The sequence below is a fragment of the Leucoraja erinacea genome, chromosome 27 (assembly GCF_028641065.1).
Source record: "Leucoraja erinacea ecotype New England chromosome 27, Leri_hhj_1, whole genome shotgun sequence".
Taxonomy (NCBI): Eukaryota; Metazoa; Chordata; class Chondrichthyes; order Rajiformes; family Rajidae; genus Leucoraja; species Leucoraja erinaceus.
This window is the reverse complement of record NC_073403.1, coordinates 18,452,806-18,471,262: the sequence shown is the minus strand read 5'-3', so window position 1 is coordinate 18,471,262 and position 18,457 is coordinate 18,452,806. Positions and strand designations below refer to the sequence as shown.

Here is an 18,457-nt window from a genome sequence, read left to right as displayed (position 1 = left end):
AAATCGCTTCCAGTTCTTTTGAGCAGTTTAGGTTGTCCCATTCCTAGTCTTTTTCCGTAGAACTTATTTATTTCAATTATTTATGCAATGCTATATTCATTTCCATCACAGTCATTTTAATTCAAAACCGAACCACTCATTTTTTGTAGAACATTGTCCTCACTTTGCCTCTGGTTCTTTCAGCAAAATAACCTAAATCTGTAACCTGAGCTAATGAGAGATGTTCCTGCTTACTTTGACTTGACCCATGCGAATATCTATCAAATCTCTTCTCAATCGTCCCTGCGCCACAGGAAACTGCTCTGGTTTTTCCATTCTACCGACGTAATACATCCTTGGTACCATTCAGGCAAATCTCTGAGCCTGAAGAAGGATCACGAACCCAAGTAATGTCCGTCCATTCCCTCCACAGATGCTGCCTAACCTGTTGTGCTCCTCAGTAGTTTAGTTTAGTTTAGTTTAGTCTAGAGATACAGCGCGGAAATAGGCCCTTTGGCCCACCGAGTTCACGCTAACCAACGATCCCCACACACTAACGCTATTCTACACACACTTTACAATTACAATACAATACAAATTTATTATCATTTGAGCCCCAGTGAGACTCAAACGAAATGTTGTTTCCACAGCCATACAAACAAAGACACTGTCTTACAGACATACACATAATTAAATTCACACAAACATCCATCACAGTGAAGCCACTGTGATGGAAGGCAAGTCTTTTCTCTCCCCTGTTCTCCGTGTCTCTCCCGATGTCCAAGCCCCAGGCGGGCGATGATGAGTCCCACGGCCATTTTAGGCCGCGCGGGGCGATTTACGGCCCCGCTCCCGGTCTGAAAGTACAAGGTTGGAACCCCCACGGGCGATGGTGAGTCCCACGGCCATGAAGCCGCGCCGGGTGATGTACTGTCCCGCTCCAGGTTGTTCCAACCCCGTGACACCGGCTGGAGAAGTCGCGTTGCGGGAGCTCCGGGAAGCGGTCTCTCTCTCTCCTCCCAGACCCGCGAGCTCCCGATGTCACAGTCCACCGGACCTGCGGCTGCGTTGCTGGAGCCTCCGAGCCCCAGGAGTCAATTATACCAAGACAATTAACCTACAAACCTGTACGTCTTTGGAATGTGGCAGAAAATCAGAGATCCCGGAGAAAACCCACGCAGGTCACGGGAAAAACGTACAAACTCCATACAGACAAGCACCCAAGGTGAGGATCGCACCCGGGTCCCTGGCGCTGTAAGGAAGCAACTCTATCACTTCGCCACCATGATCCCCATAAGTACTCTGGGTTTTGCTCAGGATTCCAGCATCTTCAATCCATTGTGTCTCCAAATTTCTGAATTACTTGTTCCTTCATCGTTTCTAAAGAACATAAGACATAGGAGCAGGAGTGGCCAATTACTTCTTCATCGTTCAATAAGATCATAGCCAAGCTTTTACAGCACTTTCCTGCACTAACCACATATCCCTTGATACCCTATTATCAATAGGTCAACTGATCTTTGTTGGAAATGTATTCAGTGTCTGAACCTCCGCAGACTTCCTGGAGAGAGAATTCCAAAGATTCACTACCCTCTTGGTAAGCAAATTACATCGCAGCTCAGTTCTGAATGGCTGACCTCATATTTTGAGACTGTTATCCTTGGTTCTTCAAACTTAGCCAACTGGAATATAATCCCAGCATTAATCCTGTGAAGTCCTATAAGAATTTGGTAAATTTTCATACGATATGTCTGTCAATTTTTTAAGCTCGCGAAGTTGAAGCCCAATGTACTTAATCTCTCCTTATGGGCCAAATTCTCATAGTCATATAGTCAGAGCTGTAGAGCATGGAAAGAGACGCTATGGCACAACAAGTACATGGTGACCAAGTTGGCATACTGGCCTAGTTCTGACCATAGACCTCAAAACCCTTCCTAATCATATATCTGTCCAAATGTCTTTTAGAAGTTGTAATTGTATCTAGTTTCCACAGCTCAGGTCATAAGGGATAGGAGTAGAATTAGGCCATTTGGTCCATCAAGTCTACTCCGTCATTCAATCATGGCTGATCCATCTCTCCCTCCCAACCACATTCTCCTGCCTTCTCCCCATAACCTCTGACACCTGTACTAATCAAGAATCTATCTCTGCCTTAAAAATGTCCACTGACGGCCTCCACAGCCTTCTGTGGCAAAGAATTCCACAGATTCACCACCCTCTGACTAAAGAAATTTTTCCTCATCTCCTTCCTAAAAGAATGTCCTTTAATTCTTTGCCACAGAAGGCTGTGGAGGCCGTCAGTGGACATTTTTAAGGCAGCGATAGATTCTCAGGAATCTATCATCCAAACTTTCGTTGTTGTGCTTCTATTTTAATATGTCCTTACATATGAAGGGAGACCAAACAAATAGACAGTATGCTGGGCAAGGTCTCATCATGACTCAATATTATTGCACAAGGACATCTTTACTCTTCTGCCAAAATATTTTCTCAATGAAGGTCATGATATCATTTACCTTCCTAACATTGTGATTTGTGTACAAGGAACACTGACACCTTTCAAACAGACTTAATCCCCTCCGCTGAATCAATGAAGTGTATAGTGAACATCTGGTGCCCCTCACTGATATCTGTGGACCCCACGAGTCAAGAATTCCATCCCAAACATATTGGTTATTCCGATCCTTTTACCACTGCCTGTTGACCAATTCTCAGACCATGCCCTTGTATTACCCCCAATCCCATTCCGTCCAATTGTGTTTAATATTGCCTTGTGTGGTATCTCATCAAAGGCCCAAATACACCACATCTGCTGGAATCCACGTATCCATTCTACCAGTCACATCCTTAACATTTTTTATCAAATACAATATCCTTCTGGTAAATCCGTTTAGCTTAGTTCAGCTAATAGATATAGTGTGGAAACAGGCCCTGTGACTCATCAAGTCCATGCCGATCAGTGATCACCCAGATGTTAGTTCTATGTTTTGATTTGTTTTAGGAATTCAAATATTCAGCAACCTAACCTTCCACGTTATCAATCTAATGTTATAATATCAAAATCAAGAAATTGCAGAAGCTGGATGCTTGAGCAAAAAACAAAATGCTGGAAGAACGCAGTGGGCCAGTTAGCATCTGGGGAGGTGAAGAGTCAGTGAGTCTGAAGAAGGGTCCAAGACTTTAGGAACTTTCCCATTTCTAAAGCGAATTATTTTCAACAATTCCAATTTCGACCACCTAATTACAAATCTGTTCCTTAATAGAGGCAACTTTGTAAATGATCTGTCTCGCAGTAATTATTCAGACTGAAAAGGTACATGTATTTCAACAGTCTAATTAGAGGACTTCCAACATTTCAAATGAGGAAGCTCTAAGTCACATGGGACAAAATATGCAAAGAGAAATTAGATCACGTGACTGGACTACAAGCCTTGCGTAATTACATTATCTGTCCAATGTAGAAATGGTGCACACTGCCCAGAGGTAACCCTGGCTTATAAATGATTCAGCAATTCTTGTGCTGGGAAGTGATGAGGAAGCTCACTATCTAAAACACTGCACATCAGCCTCTGGAAATGCTGATGCAGGAAGTCCATGATGACGTTAGAAATTAGAAAATAGAATAGTACAGCACCGGAACAGGCCCTGCAGCCCACAATGATGCAGCAAACATGATGCCAAGAAAATAAATCTTGGTTACCTGCACATGATCCATATCCCTCCATGCTTATGCATGTGACTATCTAAAAGCCACCACAATGCTCCTATCATATCTGCCTCCACCACCAGCCCTGACAGCACACACCTAGCACTCAGCACTTCTGTGTAAAAAGTTGCCCAGCCATTAATAGTCTACTTTACCCTTACATTCGACCTTGCAAAGCACAATACCACACACGCGCTTGGATTACATTCTATCTGCCATTTCTCTGCTCATTTCTGTAGCTGATCTATACTTTGACAGCCTTTCTGACTCCAGCAATCCTGGTGTCATCTGCAAATTTATTACCAATCCATCTACATTTATGTCCAAGTCATTTATATGTATATCACAAAGAACTGAAATCCCATCACAGATCCCTATGAACTCCACTAGTCACAGACCTCCAGCCAGAAAAGCACCCTTTCATCATAATGCACAACAAAAGCCAATCCTCAATCCTCAATGTCAAATCACAGTGGACTTGTGCATCTTCATCTTCTGGATCAGCCAGGACTATTTCATATAATGTGGCAGAGGTTCTTTGAGCTTTCTGCGTGTTACTTTCTTATTTTTATTTTAGTAGTTGTGAGAAATAGGCAGCACGGTGGCACAGTGGTAGAGTTGCTGCCTTACAGTGTCAGTGACCCGGGTTCGATCGGAGTTTGTACGTTCTCCCCGTGACCTGCGTGGGTTTCCGCCGGGATCCCCGGTGTCCTACCACACTCCAAATGTTTGTAGGTTAATTGGCTTGGTATAAATGTAAATTGTCCCTAGTGTGTGTAGGATGGTGTTAGTTTGGGGTGATCCCTGGTCGGCGCGGACTCGGTGAGCTGAAGTGCCTATTTCCGCGCTGAATTTCTAAACTAAACTAAAATTAAAAAATAACTTAAACCTAACACTAACAACAGAAGGTAAAGACAGAAGATTTCTTACAGTCCCATGAAACAAATAGAGAGGCCTGTTTCCGTGTTGTATCTCTGAACTAATTTAAATTAAATGTAAGTAAAAATACTTCTTTCTCCACGATACCAACCCTAGCAGTTCCAATTGATTTCGAAATTATGGTGGCTTTTTGCAATCTCTTTCTGAATATGACATACCAAGCTACCTTGCACGTTTTACCACACAGAAGCACTTTGCTGCAGCCAACCTCACACTTACATCTGTGATGTACTGTATCCATAAATTGGCCATTTCTAGCTGCAGCAATTCCTGTCTGCTTTGCAACATTTAACCGCCAGATTGACAGTGTTTCCTGTAACCAGTCATTGCAACCTAGACTCAGGGCTGAAAACTGCAGACAGGAAAATAAGAAGATACTGCCATTCAAAACGTTTTCCTGTTGAGATGAAAAGATGCAAATGTTGCGGGCGTGGGAAAACAAAGATCAAGAGTCAAGAGTGAGTTTTATTGTCATATGCACCGAAATGGAACAATGAAATTCTTACTTGATGCAGCTCATCAGATTTGTAAAATCGTATTCAATGTAATATTTAATAAACAAACAAAAAATGTTCAATAAATTAAAAAAGAACCCAATTTCTGCAAAATGTGGAACAAAGCCCTAGTGCAATCAAAGAGTTCATAGTTCGTAGTTTAGTTGGGGTTCAAAGCGTTTAATAGCCTGATGGTTGTTGGGAAGAAGCTGTTTCTGATCCTGGACAATACAGTTTTCAGGATCTTATACCTTCTTCCTTACGGCAGGAATTAAATGAGAGCGAGACCAGGGTGGTATGGGTCCTTGATGATACTGGCTGTCTTTTTGAGGCGGTACCTCTTGTAGATCCCATGTAGTACTTGTGATAGACTGGGCCGTGTTCACCACTTTTTAAAAGTAAATTGGTGATGATCTTTGCAATATGATTGGAAACAGAAAGACTAGGTGCATGAAAGTAACATAATTCTCGCAACTACTTATAACTGGAGCGCAAAACTAAAAAAATAGATTCAAACAGGAAAAACAATTCAGGCCTAGAGGGAAAGTGCCTGGAAAAGAATGTTGGATTGCTTGTTAGCAGAAGCATCATAAACTCAATAGACCAATTAATCTTCCTTAGTGCTGTAATACTTTTATGATTTCATATCTGAGATGTTGCTTGAAATAAAATACATTTGTGCCTATTTTTATGCATAAAGATTGAAGGAGATGCAGTTATGGCCAGAACTTGAAGTGTTTGCTGATAATTTGGGTTAAAATTTTAAAAATTCCATTTAAAAATGAGAAATTTGTATGTCATGATTCTCCATATTCTGATATTACAGCACAAGTGATGGTGACATTTTATACACAGAACCCATTATTCACCTGCATATAAATTGGCAGCGCCAAAGTAGAGATGGCTGAACACTTCAAGTTCTTAGGACTAAGTATCACCAGCAATTTGTCCTGGACCAGTCATGTTGAAACAAGACACAACACCAATGCCACTACTTCCTTAGAAGGCTGAGGAAGCTTGGTATGTCCTCAACAATCCTCACCAACTTCCACAGATGCACTATAGAAAGCATTTTATTGGGATGCATCGTACCATGGTTTGGGAACAGCTCCATCCAAGACCGCAAGAGATTACAGAGAGTTGTGGACGTAACCCAGACCATCACGCAAACCAACCTCCCTTCCATTGACTCCATCTACACTTCACGCAGCCTTGGCAAGGCCGGCAGCATAATCAAGGACGAGTATCACCCCAGTACTCCATCTTTTCCCCTCTCCCATCAGGCAAGAAGTAAAGATATGTGAAAGTGTATATCTCCAAATTCTGGAATTGTTTTTTTCCCAGCTGTTATCAGGCAACTGAACCATCCTATCACCAACTAGAGAGTGGTCCTGAGCTACAATCTATCTCATTGGAGCCCCTCAGACTATCTTTAATTGGACTTTACTGAACTTTATCTCCAATTAAACGTTATTCCCTTCAACCTGTATGTGTACACTGGATGGCTTGATTGCAATCCTTTCACTGACTGGATAGCAATCAACAAAAAGATTTTTACTGTACCTGTGATAATAATAATAAACTAACTACCAAACTACCAAATGTAAAGTTTTGACCTTGGTTGAAAATCATTCAGTATATCATTCTGAAAGTAGTCATAAATCAAGAGTGTTTAACTGCAGGGCTGCCAACATTGGGTGAGAGTGTTTAAGAAGGAACTGCAGATGCTGGAAAATCGAAGGTATACAAAAGTGCTGAAAAAACTCAGCGGGTGCAGCAGCATCTATGGAGCAACGGAAATAGGCAACGCTTCGGGCCAAAACCCTTCTTCAGACAGGTGAGAGTTGGGAGTGAGAAATTGTGAGAGACCAAGCTCGAGGGAGCGCAGCGACTGAGGGGGGGAGGGTTTGGGAGGGAGGTGCTTTAAATTGGTTTAGCTATGAATAAGGTTAGGCTAAATTACATTCCTAATTACATTCCACAATAGAGTCAGGCTCTGATCAACAGATGCAGCACATGAATGATCGTAGTATATTCATGTATGGAAATCAGATTATAATCAAACACTTGGCCCATGTTGACCAACCTGGGTCTCACTGCACACCTGGTACTGCTCCTGACCCTGACTCCGGTTGCATACCTTCTTTCAGTCCTGACCTGAGTCCAGCCTTACACCTGCCAACCTATTCTACCCTGATCATAGCTGCTGACCTATTCCTAGTGCTGAACACTCCCATTGTCCCAGCTTTGACTGCACACCTAGTACTATTCCAGACCTTGACTCTGGATGCACACTTGGCCTTGCTCCTAGCCCCTCTGCACTGACAATATATCTGGCCCACGCATAAAGCCCCCATATCTGACCCCCTGGATTTAACCTATTTTGTTCAAGTCCACAGGTGCTTATCTAATGCGGTAATCTTTTATGGGGGACTTCACAGACCAAATTTTGTATGGAAAACAAAATTTGCTCCATTCATTGGCTTCCTTGTTATCTAACATGCTAATTACTTTGTCAAATAAGTCATCAGTTGGTTGAACACAATTTCTCAACCATAAAATTATACCCACTCAGCTGTATAAGTATTCTGTTACAATTTATTTCATTTTCGTAACAAACTGTCCTGAAATCATTTTCACCCCCAATATTTTCAGTATTTTGCTGTCTTCCTCTCAGCTTGGACTTTTCCAAAATGCAAAGTTCGATAACTATATATTTTTAAGCAATATTATTCTATTAAATGTGATCTTGAGAGTACTTCATATTTTCTGTGGTATTCATAACATAACAATGATAAAATATATCTTTGTTTTGATTGCACCTTCCAACATGCATACATTATTATATTACAGTTAATATGTACCGAGGGCAAATTTTTGTTCCAATGCTCCCCCTTCCCAATTACTTTTACATTGAAGTGATTGAAATCCAAGTGAAGTTTAAATGGCATCAGAAAAATAAAACCTCCGGAATGGATGATATTCATTACGTGGTTGGTTGGAGTCAGTATCAGCACAATTACTAAATTAAACTTTGAATCTTCAGATGTCCTGGTTCAAGCTAAAACTAAAGGCAAATAATAACCTCCTCACACATCCCTCTGCAAGTATCTCTGTCACTCCTTTAAAATATGCCCCTTCTTTTAACAAGCCTTTAAACATTGCATCTGAATCAGTTTCCATCTGATTACATTCCTTGAGGATGTTCATCTACGTGTTCAATTAATAAAACAACGAGATTGGGGACATTTCTATTCAACCTGTCAAAGGAATTTGGGGGGGGGGGGTTAGAAATAGTCAGCGAGGTAAACAAACATAATAGTTGAGTGGCAAATGACAATAGTGCTACCTTCCCAATATTTAACTGAAGGAAATAATGAGTTATCGGGGCTGTATGTTGTGACAGACAGCCTGACACCTTGCATGTCATTTTAATATTACACTTATCCCATCCCCTGGATATTCCAGATTAATAAATTAAGGTTTTGTCAACTAATTACATCAGGCGAATTAAAAATCAATAACATTAGCCAACTCCAAAACACAAAGAGCTGAGCATTGGGTTCCATACATCACGGACAACTGGCCTCAGTTCCCCACTCACATCTAGCAGGGTTCTCTGTCTGAACCAGGGGGCCACAGAGTGTTTTTGAAAGTGGGAGGGCTGAGTGGTCGCTGGTCACTCGCCTTGGGGGTAACCGGTGAGGGAGTGGAGTAAATGAGTGGGGGAGGGTGTGGGAGGAGGGTGTCCTCCCTCCCACGGTAGGGACTTTTTGACATTTGATGTATTAAAATCATGTTTTAGTGCATTGTAGAAGTATGATTTCAATGTTTTTTGTTTGAAGTATTTTTAAGAGGTAACATTTTAAGGGGTAACTTTTTCCACACAAAGGGTGATGGGTGTATGGAACAAGCTGCCAGATGAGATAGTTGAGGCAGGGACTATCCCAACATTTAAGAAACAGTTAGACTGATACATGGATAGGACAGGTTTGGAGGGATATGGACCAAAAGCAGGTAGTGTAGCTGGGACATGTTGGCGGGTGTGGGCAAGTTGCGCCGAAGGGCCTGTTTTCACACTGTATCACTCTATGACTACATTATACCTCCGCCATGCAAGAATGTTTCAAAATGAAGTGGTTGAGTTTTATTGCCATGTACTCAAGCATAGAAACATAGAAAATAGGTGCAGGAATACGCCATTCGGCCCTTCAAACCAGCACTGCCATTCAATATGATCATGGCTGTTCATCTAAAATCAGTACCTCTGTCCTGTTTTTTGCCCATATCCCTTGATTTTACGAGCCCCAAGAGTTAAATGTAACTCACTTAAAAACATCCAGTGAATTGGCTTCCACTGCCTTCTGTGGCAGAGAATTCCAGATTCAAAACTCTCTGGGTGAAGAAAGTTTGTCCTCATCTCAGTCCTAACTGCTCTACCCTTGATTCTTAAACTGCGACCCCTGGTTCTGAACTCCCCCAACATCGGGAACATTTTTCCTGCAGTTACAGTATGTGAAAATCTAGCAGGCAAGCAGGATGCTTTCTCCAACCACCCCCATTTGAAGGCCTCCATCTTCCACCGTTTCTACCCAGTGCTTGGTATCTACTTCCAGCAGCCACTGGCTGTCCTCCAGGATGCACCGAGCCGCAACCTGAAGGGCCTGTCCCTCTTAGGCAATCAGTTGGGCGACTACAAGCGACAGTGGCAACGATATTTGCTGCCGGAGGTCGTCATAGGTTGTCGCGAAGTGTCGTAGGTGAATGCTAGTAAAACTAGTCCCTGACAGTCGCCTGAAGAGTCGCCTTAGGGGGACAGGTCCATAAGTGCGTGGGAATAGCGTAGACCAGGGGAGCCATGACCAGCTGTGTCACTCGTTGTCTAGCCCACTCTCCAAGTCGCTGATAGACATAAAAAGCCGAAGTAACAGCCAATTTCCTCTCTGTGTCTGTGGACCAACTCCAAGCACCAGAGGCCCATTGACTTGCGGCGATGCTCGATACGTGATTTGCTTTGTGGAGATCAGAGTCAGATGTCACCATGTCCCGGCACTCGGCCCTACACAGCCTTGCTAGCCGGACTGGGTTCAGTTTAGAGATACAGCAGGGAAACAGGCCCTTCGGCCCACCGAGTCTGCACCGACCAGCGATCCCCGCACATTAACACTATCCTACACACACTAGGGACAATTTACCCTTATACCAAGCCAATTAACCAGACCTTCAGTCTGAAGAAGGGTCTTGACCCGAAACGTCACCCATTCCTTCCCTCCAGAGGTGCTGCCTGACCCACTGAGTTACTCCAGCACTTTGTGTCTATCAGTTTAAATTAGCATCTGCAGTTTCTTCCCACACATGTACCTATCCAAATGCCGTTTAAATGTCATTGTGGTAATTTCATGTGTAGAATGAAGACAAGAGTGTTTAGTTGTTGCGTGCAGCGACATCAGAACAATGACATTCTCAGTTGCTGCACCTTAACAGGCCGGTTAAAGCAACACACGGATACATGTAAATAGATTGATTTAGTTTACTATTGCTACCTGTAGCGAGGTACAGGGGAAAGCTTTTGTTGCGTGCTATCCGGTAAATTCAAGAAAGCCGCTCACAATGTACAGATAAAGGAGAACGCGCACAACATATATAATCAATAATACGATGGATTAATAATCAGTAATATTGGGTAATCATCCCGGCATATTAGCGAAGGCCCAAGTATTAGCATTACAATTAATGCTGCACAGCACCGGAGACCCATGTACGATCCTGGTCTCGGGTACTGTCTGTGTGGAGTTTGCACGTTCTCCCTGTGACCGCGTGGGTTTCCTCCGGGTGCTGCCATTTCCTCCCACAGCTCTGGTTTCCTCCCACATCCCAAAGACGTGCGGGTTTGTAGGTTAATTGGCCCTCTGTAAATTGCCCCCTAATGTGTAGGGAGTGGATGAGAAAGTGGGATAACATAGAACCAGTGTGAACGGGTGATCGATGGTCGGCATGGACTCGAGGGGCCGAAGGGCTGTTTCCACGCTGTATCTTTGAACTAATTATAATATTGAACAAATCAAGACTTACCTATTGGATTTGAACATGAACAATATTATCCCAAGGTTGCAGAGTATTTGAATGGCATTTATTGCATAATCCCTTAGGTTATTCTTTGTAAAGTGAAGGGCAATGTTCATCTCTACAAGTTTTATTTTCTGGTTAATTTGTAGTTTATATTTACCATCTTGCCTTTGCTTATTTGTTCCCGCGATACATGAATCCAAGACTTACATTTAAAGATGAACAAAATATCAATTTAAAGACAGATATCAACTAATTTCCCCGATTGAGTATGAATATCGATTTCTTTAACATCCCCTCTCTCTCCGTCCCTCCCCCACCCGACTACTACCTGGTACTAGCTGCCAAGTCGTCTTGTTGGGTCTCATTGGGTGAGAAAGAACTGCAGATGCTAGTTTACCCAAAGAGAGACACAATATGCTGGAGCAACTCTGCGGGTCAGGCAGCATCTCTGGAGAAAAGGAATGGGTGACGTTTCGGGTCGAGACCCTTCTAAAGATTTTGGGTAGAGACCCTTAGAAGGGTCATGACCAGAGAAGTCACCCTTTCCTTCTCTCCAGAGACGCTGCCTGATCCATGCCGGTCACCAGGACGAATTCAGCACAGAGACTAACGGCAGCGGCGCAATGCTTCCGATGCCTCCGATGGCCTGGGACTCTTGCACTGAGGCTTCTCCATGGCTGGAGCTGCAGCGAGCAACTCGCCAGCCTGGCAAACACTCCCCCCTCTGTCCCCGCCACTGCGTCTGCTTCCATCCCTCCCTCAGCTCCGGCTCTCAAATGCCCGCGGCCCATGCACTTAATATAAGTTTTGAAATTCTCGTTGATCACATAATTTCTCACGGCAGAGCATGAGAAATTTGTGATCAGCGTGAGAGTGTGAGAATTTGTCGAAATGCGTGAGTCTCACGCTCAAAGCGTGAGAGTTGGCAGCCCTGTTAACTGTCATATGTACTGACAATGGAACGATGAAATTCTTACTTGCAACAGCATAACAGTCTAGAAACACAATACACACTCTGACAGAAGCTGCAAGGATTATCCAGTTCTTGGTGGTCACTGTTTTCAGATTCCTATACCTTCTTACCAATGGTATGATTGAAACGAGAGCAAGGCCAGGGTTGATGCGGGTCTCATAACATCAGCCACCTTTGCCCAGCTGACCCAGCCGGGGTTGATCAGGCCCCGACTTCCGTCCCAGCAGCAACCGCCCACGGATCAGCCCTCTTAATCCAAAGCTGCGGCTTCGCTTGCGGTTTGAATGGCCATCTTCTTTGCCAGCCCCGTAATGCCCAACTGGTTGAGGACTTTGCAGAGTGAGCGTCCTGCAAAGCCTCTACAGCCCACCTCTATGGGCTCATAGTATGTCTTCCCACCTCTGTCTTGGCACATCTCCACCAGTTCCTGGTACTTTGCGCATTTCCTCACGTTAGCCTCTTCAATACGCTCTTCCCAGGGCACTGTCAGCTCCAGAATGATCAGCTGTTTTGTCACTTTGGAGGTGATGATCATGTCTGGCCGGAGTGATGTTGCTGTGATGTACTGTGAAAATTGCCCAGATCGACGTGCTGGGTAGAGGAGGCCCGTCCTTGTTTTTGGTTGTGGTCGAGGCTTCTCTCCATCTTTGACAAAAGTGATTGATTTCTTTGGGGCATGGTGGTGTTTGCTGTTACCGATGGCAGTGGCTATGCTCTCAGCAACCACCTTGAGCATCTGGTCATGGCGCCACCGATAGCGACCTTCCCCAAGGGACTTTGGGCAGCTGCTGAGGAGATGTTCTAATAATCCTCTTCCAGAGCAAAGTGGGCAGAAAGGAGTCTCGCTCTTGTCCCAGACGTGGAGGTTTGCTGGACTTGGTAGGGCATCGTAGACAGCTTGGACAAGGAACCGGACGCTCTGGAAGTCTGCCTGCATGATGTTTGACCAGGTAATCTTGCTCTGCGGTATGCTCTCCCACCTTGTCCACGCTCCCTGCTGCCTGAGCTCCACCGTCCTGCTCACACGCTCTTCCTCCGCTCCTGCTCGGACCTCTTCCTGGATTAGATGGTGTCTCTCCTTGCCCTGGGCCTTGCCAACCGGTGTCTTCGGGAAGTATCCCAAACCCACTCTGCCAGTTGCCATGAATTCCACCAATGCCTTTTGCCTTAGGCAAATATATTAAACAAATATTTAAAAATGTTCAATGTGTGTAAAACAGAATTGTTTTCATAGTAAAAAGCCATTAAGCAAATACATTCCTGAAGGGTACTGTATACATGGTGGCCTCTTTATATTTGCTCCTTTGGTCTGACCTGGCTGTGTACATGGGAGCACGATTGAGTGGGATTATCATTGAGTTAAAGTGTGGGGTGGGTTGGTAAACTGAATTTATTCCCTCCCCACTATCAAGGAAAGTTTAAATGGGATTAATATAGTCAAAATGGATGAATAAATTGCCCTTGTGGACCAAAGGGCTTGTTTATGTGCTGTATGACTGTAACCCCCTTTTTCTACTATGAACTACAACTAAACTATAAACTGCCAGGGTTTCACTGGGGACTTTGGACTTTGTTTGATTTTGCACTACATTTTTTTTATTGCATTTTTTTTTGTTTATAATTATATTTCTATTGAGTACTGTGCTCACAAACCTATCGTGCTGCTGTGAGTAAGAATTTCATTGTGTGTTTTGGTAATGTCAGTGCAGTATATAATATAATATATATGTTTTAAGTATTTAACAGCTTTTTGTTGTTCATTGTGATATTTACTGAGTGCTGCGCTCACATGCCTGCTGCGCTGCAAGGAAAATTGTCATTGTTCCATTTCAAATCCACTCTTGATTTGACTGGATAGCACACAAAGGCTTTTCGCTGTACCTTGGTACGTGTGACAATAATAAACAATTGCCAATAGTAATGTGCAATATTCTAAGCACCCCCTGGGTATTTATTTCAGGTTGAATCAACGGGAAAAAAACTATTTCCAGCATTCCTTATGGTGCGTGGACAAAATAAAGCTGGTAACAACACAGTAAATTCAATTAATTCCTACCTCGGATATAGAATAGTTTCAATACTGTATAAATGTGCGAATTGAAATCGAAAGCCATGGTGCAGCATTGGAGACAATGTCCCTTTAAAGCTGCCTGGGACTGACTCCACCTCCTCGTTTATACTTCCTGTATACTCCTGTGACCGAGGTTAGTAGATGTGGGCTGCAGGCCTTTATTTTTAGATGTTGCAATTTTAGGCTGTTCTGTTTGAATTGTGGTGCTTGTTAACGATGCTGGTTAGGGCAAGTGTATTTTATGCGGGGTTTATCTCTGCAATCCTTTGTTGAGTAGCTCAGGAGCACAAGTTGCAGCCTTTGGCGATCAGTGGCAACCCGATTCATTGCGAATGTTTACACAGTTTATGTTATCAGTCTGAAGAAGGGTCTCGACCCGAAACGTTACCTATTTACTTCGCTCCATAGATGCTGCCTCACCCGCTGAATTTCTCCAGCATTTATGTCTACCTTCGATTTTCCAGCACCTGCCGTTCCATTTTAAACGTGAATGTTTACCTGTTCACTTTAAACAGCTTGGCACAAATGGTTTCCCACTTCAGTAAATGCAAAGAGCTTGAGCTAAATCTAAAGTTGCTCACAAGGTCAGAGAGTTGTACTGCACGGAAACGGGCCCTTCGGGCCACCATGTCCATGCTGACCTATTTGGGCAGTCCCATTTGCCTGCATTTGGCCCATGACACAGACCTATCCATATATCTGTCCAATATCTCTCGTTTAAAACCTGTGTAATTGTTTCCATTTCTATAGCTTCCTCTGGCAGCTCATTCCATATATGGAATACCATCTGAATGAAAAACAGGTGTCCCTGAGGTCCCTCTTAATTCTCCTCTCACCTTAAGCCGATGCACTCTAATTTTAGTATCCTCTATCCTGGGGAAAAAAGACTGAGTGTTTACTTCATCCTTGCCCCTCATGATCTTCTGCCCCACAATAAGTTCACCCCTCAGCCCCCCCCCCCCCCCCCCGCGCCCCCGCCCGCCCTGCTCCAAAGAAAAAGTCCCAGCCTAGAAACCTCTCCCTATAACACAAGCCCTGGTAACATTTGAGGGAGGTGGAAATTTATGACCACCTTTGATAAACCAATGATATAACCATTCCATCTGTACAATGCATGGGAGTTGGTTTCATTAATGCAGTTGTGTGTATGAAGGGTGACAGACAGAAGCTCTGACTACTGGAGATGAGGAGGGTTCAATTTGGTTTGAAAGGTTTTAATTTCAAATTGGATATGTGAAGTCTGCTGGGAGCGTTCGTGTTTCCAGTCTGCTCTCCTGTGTAAACAGTGGCGATGGGTGTCAGCCAAGAACAATACCGGAAGTGTGAGCAGTGTCTCTACCTCGCTGTGAGGGCCATGACAAGTCTCACCACCTCACTCAAGTCATGGCCTGTGAAGAGTTTATCATTGTATTCACGTCCTCGCAGTTCAACATTTTGAACAATGATTTCCCCATATTCCAGGGACCCCAACAGTCCTTTAGACCTATGGTGTTGGTGCTTTATTTGTCACCTGTACCGAGGGGCAGTGAAATTCATTTTTGTTTACAGTTCAGTACAAGTATCACTATACATAAGTACTTAGATACATATTAGTTAAGCATCTCAGAAACAGTGCAAGTGTATAGCAATGGTACCCTGCGACAGAACAGAGTTGCCAGTTTGGGACCCTTTTCAAGTCCCAATTGTTGTAAGTGCAGGGATCTTGATCAGAGCGTGAAGGTCTGTTGTCCTGGCGGCGTCGCAGGATCACCTTCCAGGTGAGACAGAGGTTCACGTGCACTGTCTGTGTGGAGTTTGCATGTTCTCCCTTGTGACTGCATGGATTTCCTCTAGGAGTTCCACATCCCAAAAGACTTGCAGGTTTGTAGGTTAATTGGCGTCTATTTCTTTTAAAATGTCCCTCGTGTGTAAGGGGTGAATGAGAATAGGGAATAACAAAGAACTAGTGTGGACGGGTGATCGATGGGCGGCATGCTGTCAGTGAGCTGAAGGGCCTGTTTGCATGCTAATCTCTAAACCAAAAGTAAACAGCAAATAAATCCGTAGATACTGTTTTGAAGTGTGTCACATGGTTTTCTGGGAAGTACCATACAGCCATGGCAGATCTACTTGTAATTCTGTGCCTGTTGTGTGTTCATATTGACAGCTTCTGTGGTCACCAGGGATTCTGAGGTGTTGGTGCAGCTTCCCTGAAATTGGGAAGTTTAATTAAATTCCTTTGCGACGATAGAAAATGGACACGATGGTAGAGGTTCAATCGGACTTCCAGAGACAATTCCAGGTGGCTGTTTCTGTCATCCAGGCCCTGCCAAAAAAAGGTGAGTGAATTATCCTTTAAGAGTCAAGAGTGTTTTATTGTCGTATGTCCCGAAATGGAACAATGGAGTTCTTACTTGCAGCAGCACAACACGTATATAAACATAGTACCCGATATGGTGCAGAGGTTTTGGTGAGAATGGTAAACGGTGGAGACAACGCCATATATTCCTTCAGTCTGAAGGAGGGTTCGGCCCGAAACGTCACCTATTTCCTTCGCTCCATAGATGCTGCTGCACCCGCTGAGTTTCTCCAGCATTTTTGTGTACCTTCGATTTTCCAGCATCTGCAGTTCCTTCTTGAACGCCATATATTCCTCTCCGTTTGGGATGTGGCAACACGGTGGCGCAGCGGTAGAACTACTGCCTTACAGCGCCAGAGACCCAGGTTCCACCCTGACTGCGGGTGCTGTCTGCACGGAGTTTGTACATTCTCCCCGTGTCCTGCGTGGGTTTTGTCCCAGATCTTCGGTTTCCCCCCACATTACAAAGGTACAGGTTTGTTGGTTAATTGGTGTGGTGTAAATGTAAAATTATCACTAGTGTGTGTAGGGCAGTGTTAATGTGCGGGGATCATTTGTCATAGAAACATAGAAAATAGGTGCAGGAGTAGGCCATTCGGCCCTTCGAGCCTGCACCGCCATTCAATATGATCATGGCTGATCATCCAACTCAGTCTCCCGTACCTGCCTTCTCTCCATACCCCCCGATCCCTTTAGCCACAAGGGCCACATCTAACTCCCTCTTAAATATAGCCAATGAACTGGCCTCAACTATCTTCTGTGGCAGAGAGTTCCAGAGATTCACCACTCTCCGTGTGAAAAATGTTTTTCTCATCTCGGTCCTAAAGGATTTCCCCTCTATCCTTAAGCTGTGACCTCTTGTCCTGGACTTCCCCAACATCTTTCTGCATCCAGCCTGTCCAACCCCTTAAGAATTTTGTAGGTTTCTATAAGATCCCCCCTCAATCTCCTAAATTCTAGCGAGTACAAGCCAAGTCTATCCAGTCTTTCTTCATATGAAAGTCCTGACATCCCAGGAATCAGTCTGGTGAACCTTCTCTGCACTCCCTCTATGGCAATAATGTCCTTCCTCAGATTTGGAGACCAAAACTGTACGCAATACTCCAGGTGTGGTCTCACTAAGACCCTGTACAACTGCAGTAGAACCTCCCTGCTCCTATACTCAAATCCTGTTGCTATGAATGCTAACATACCATTCGCTCTCTTCACTGCCTGCTGCACCTGCATGCCTACTTTCAATGACTGGTGTACCATGACACCCAGGTCTCGTTGCATCTCCCCTTTTCCTAATTGGTCACCATTGTCGGTGCGGACTCGGTGGGCCGAAGGGGCAGTTTCTGCGCTCTATTTCCAAACTAAACTAAACCATTTACTTTTAACCCCTTCCCTTTGCCTAATACCGCTGAGACCCTCTGACAGACAAACACCTATATATAACCATATAACAATTACAGCACGGAAACAGGCCATCTCGGCCCTACAAGTCCGTGCCGAACAACGTTTTTTCCCCTTTGTCCCACCTGCCTGCACTCGTACCATAACCCTCCATTCCCTTCTCATCCATATGCCTATCCAATTTATTTTTTAAATGATACCAATGAACCTGCCTCCACCACTTCCACTGGAAGCTCTTTCCACACCGGTACCACTCTCTGAGTAAAGAAGTTCCCCCTCATATTACCCCTAAACTTCTGTCCCTTAATTCTGAAGTCATGTCCTCTTGTTTGAATCTTCCCTATTCTCAAAGGGAAAAGCTTGTCCACATCAACTCTGTCTATCCCTCTCATCATTTTAAAGACCTCTATCAAGTCCCCCCTTAACCTTCTGCGCTCCAGAGAATAAAGACCTAACTTATTCAATCTATCTCTGTAACTTAGTTGTTGAAACC

General features: G+C 44.0%; 2 protein-coding genes across 4 annotated transcripts in view; one reads left to right on the top strand and one right to left on the bottom strand.

Moving 5' to 3' along the window:
* The window catches only part of LOC129710318 (abl interactor 1-like), a 63,023-nt gene extending 48,724 nt beyond the window's left edge, over positions 1-14,299 (bottom strand). The window contains exon 1 of the mRNA XM_055657228.1: positions 14,217-14,299. The gene's annotated coding sequence lies outside the window, so the exon portion shown is untranslated. The remainder of the gene's footprint in view (positions 1-14,216) is intronic.
* Positions 14,233-18,457, top strand: part of LOC129710316 (acyl-CoA-binding domain-containing protein 5-like) — a 58,828-nt gene continuing 54,603 nt past the window's right edge. For all 3 annotated transcript variants that reach the window (XM_055657222.1, XM_055657223.1, XM_055657221.1), the window contains exons 1-2: positions 14,233-14,364; positions 16,378-16,549. In XM_055657222.1, the coding sequence (XP_055513197.1) occupies positions 16,465-16,549 (85 nt within the window). In that variant the 5' untranslated portion in view covers positions 14,233-14,364; positions 16,378-16,464. The remainder of the gene's footprint in view (positions 14,365-16,377; positions 16,550-18,457) is intronic.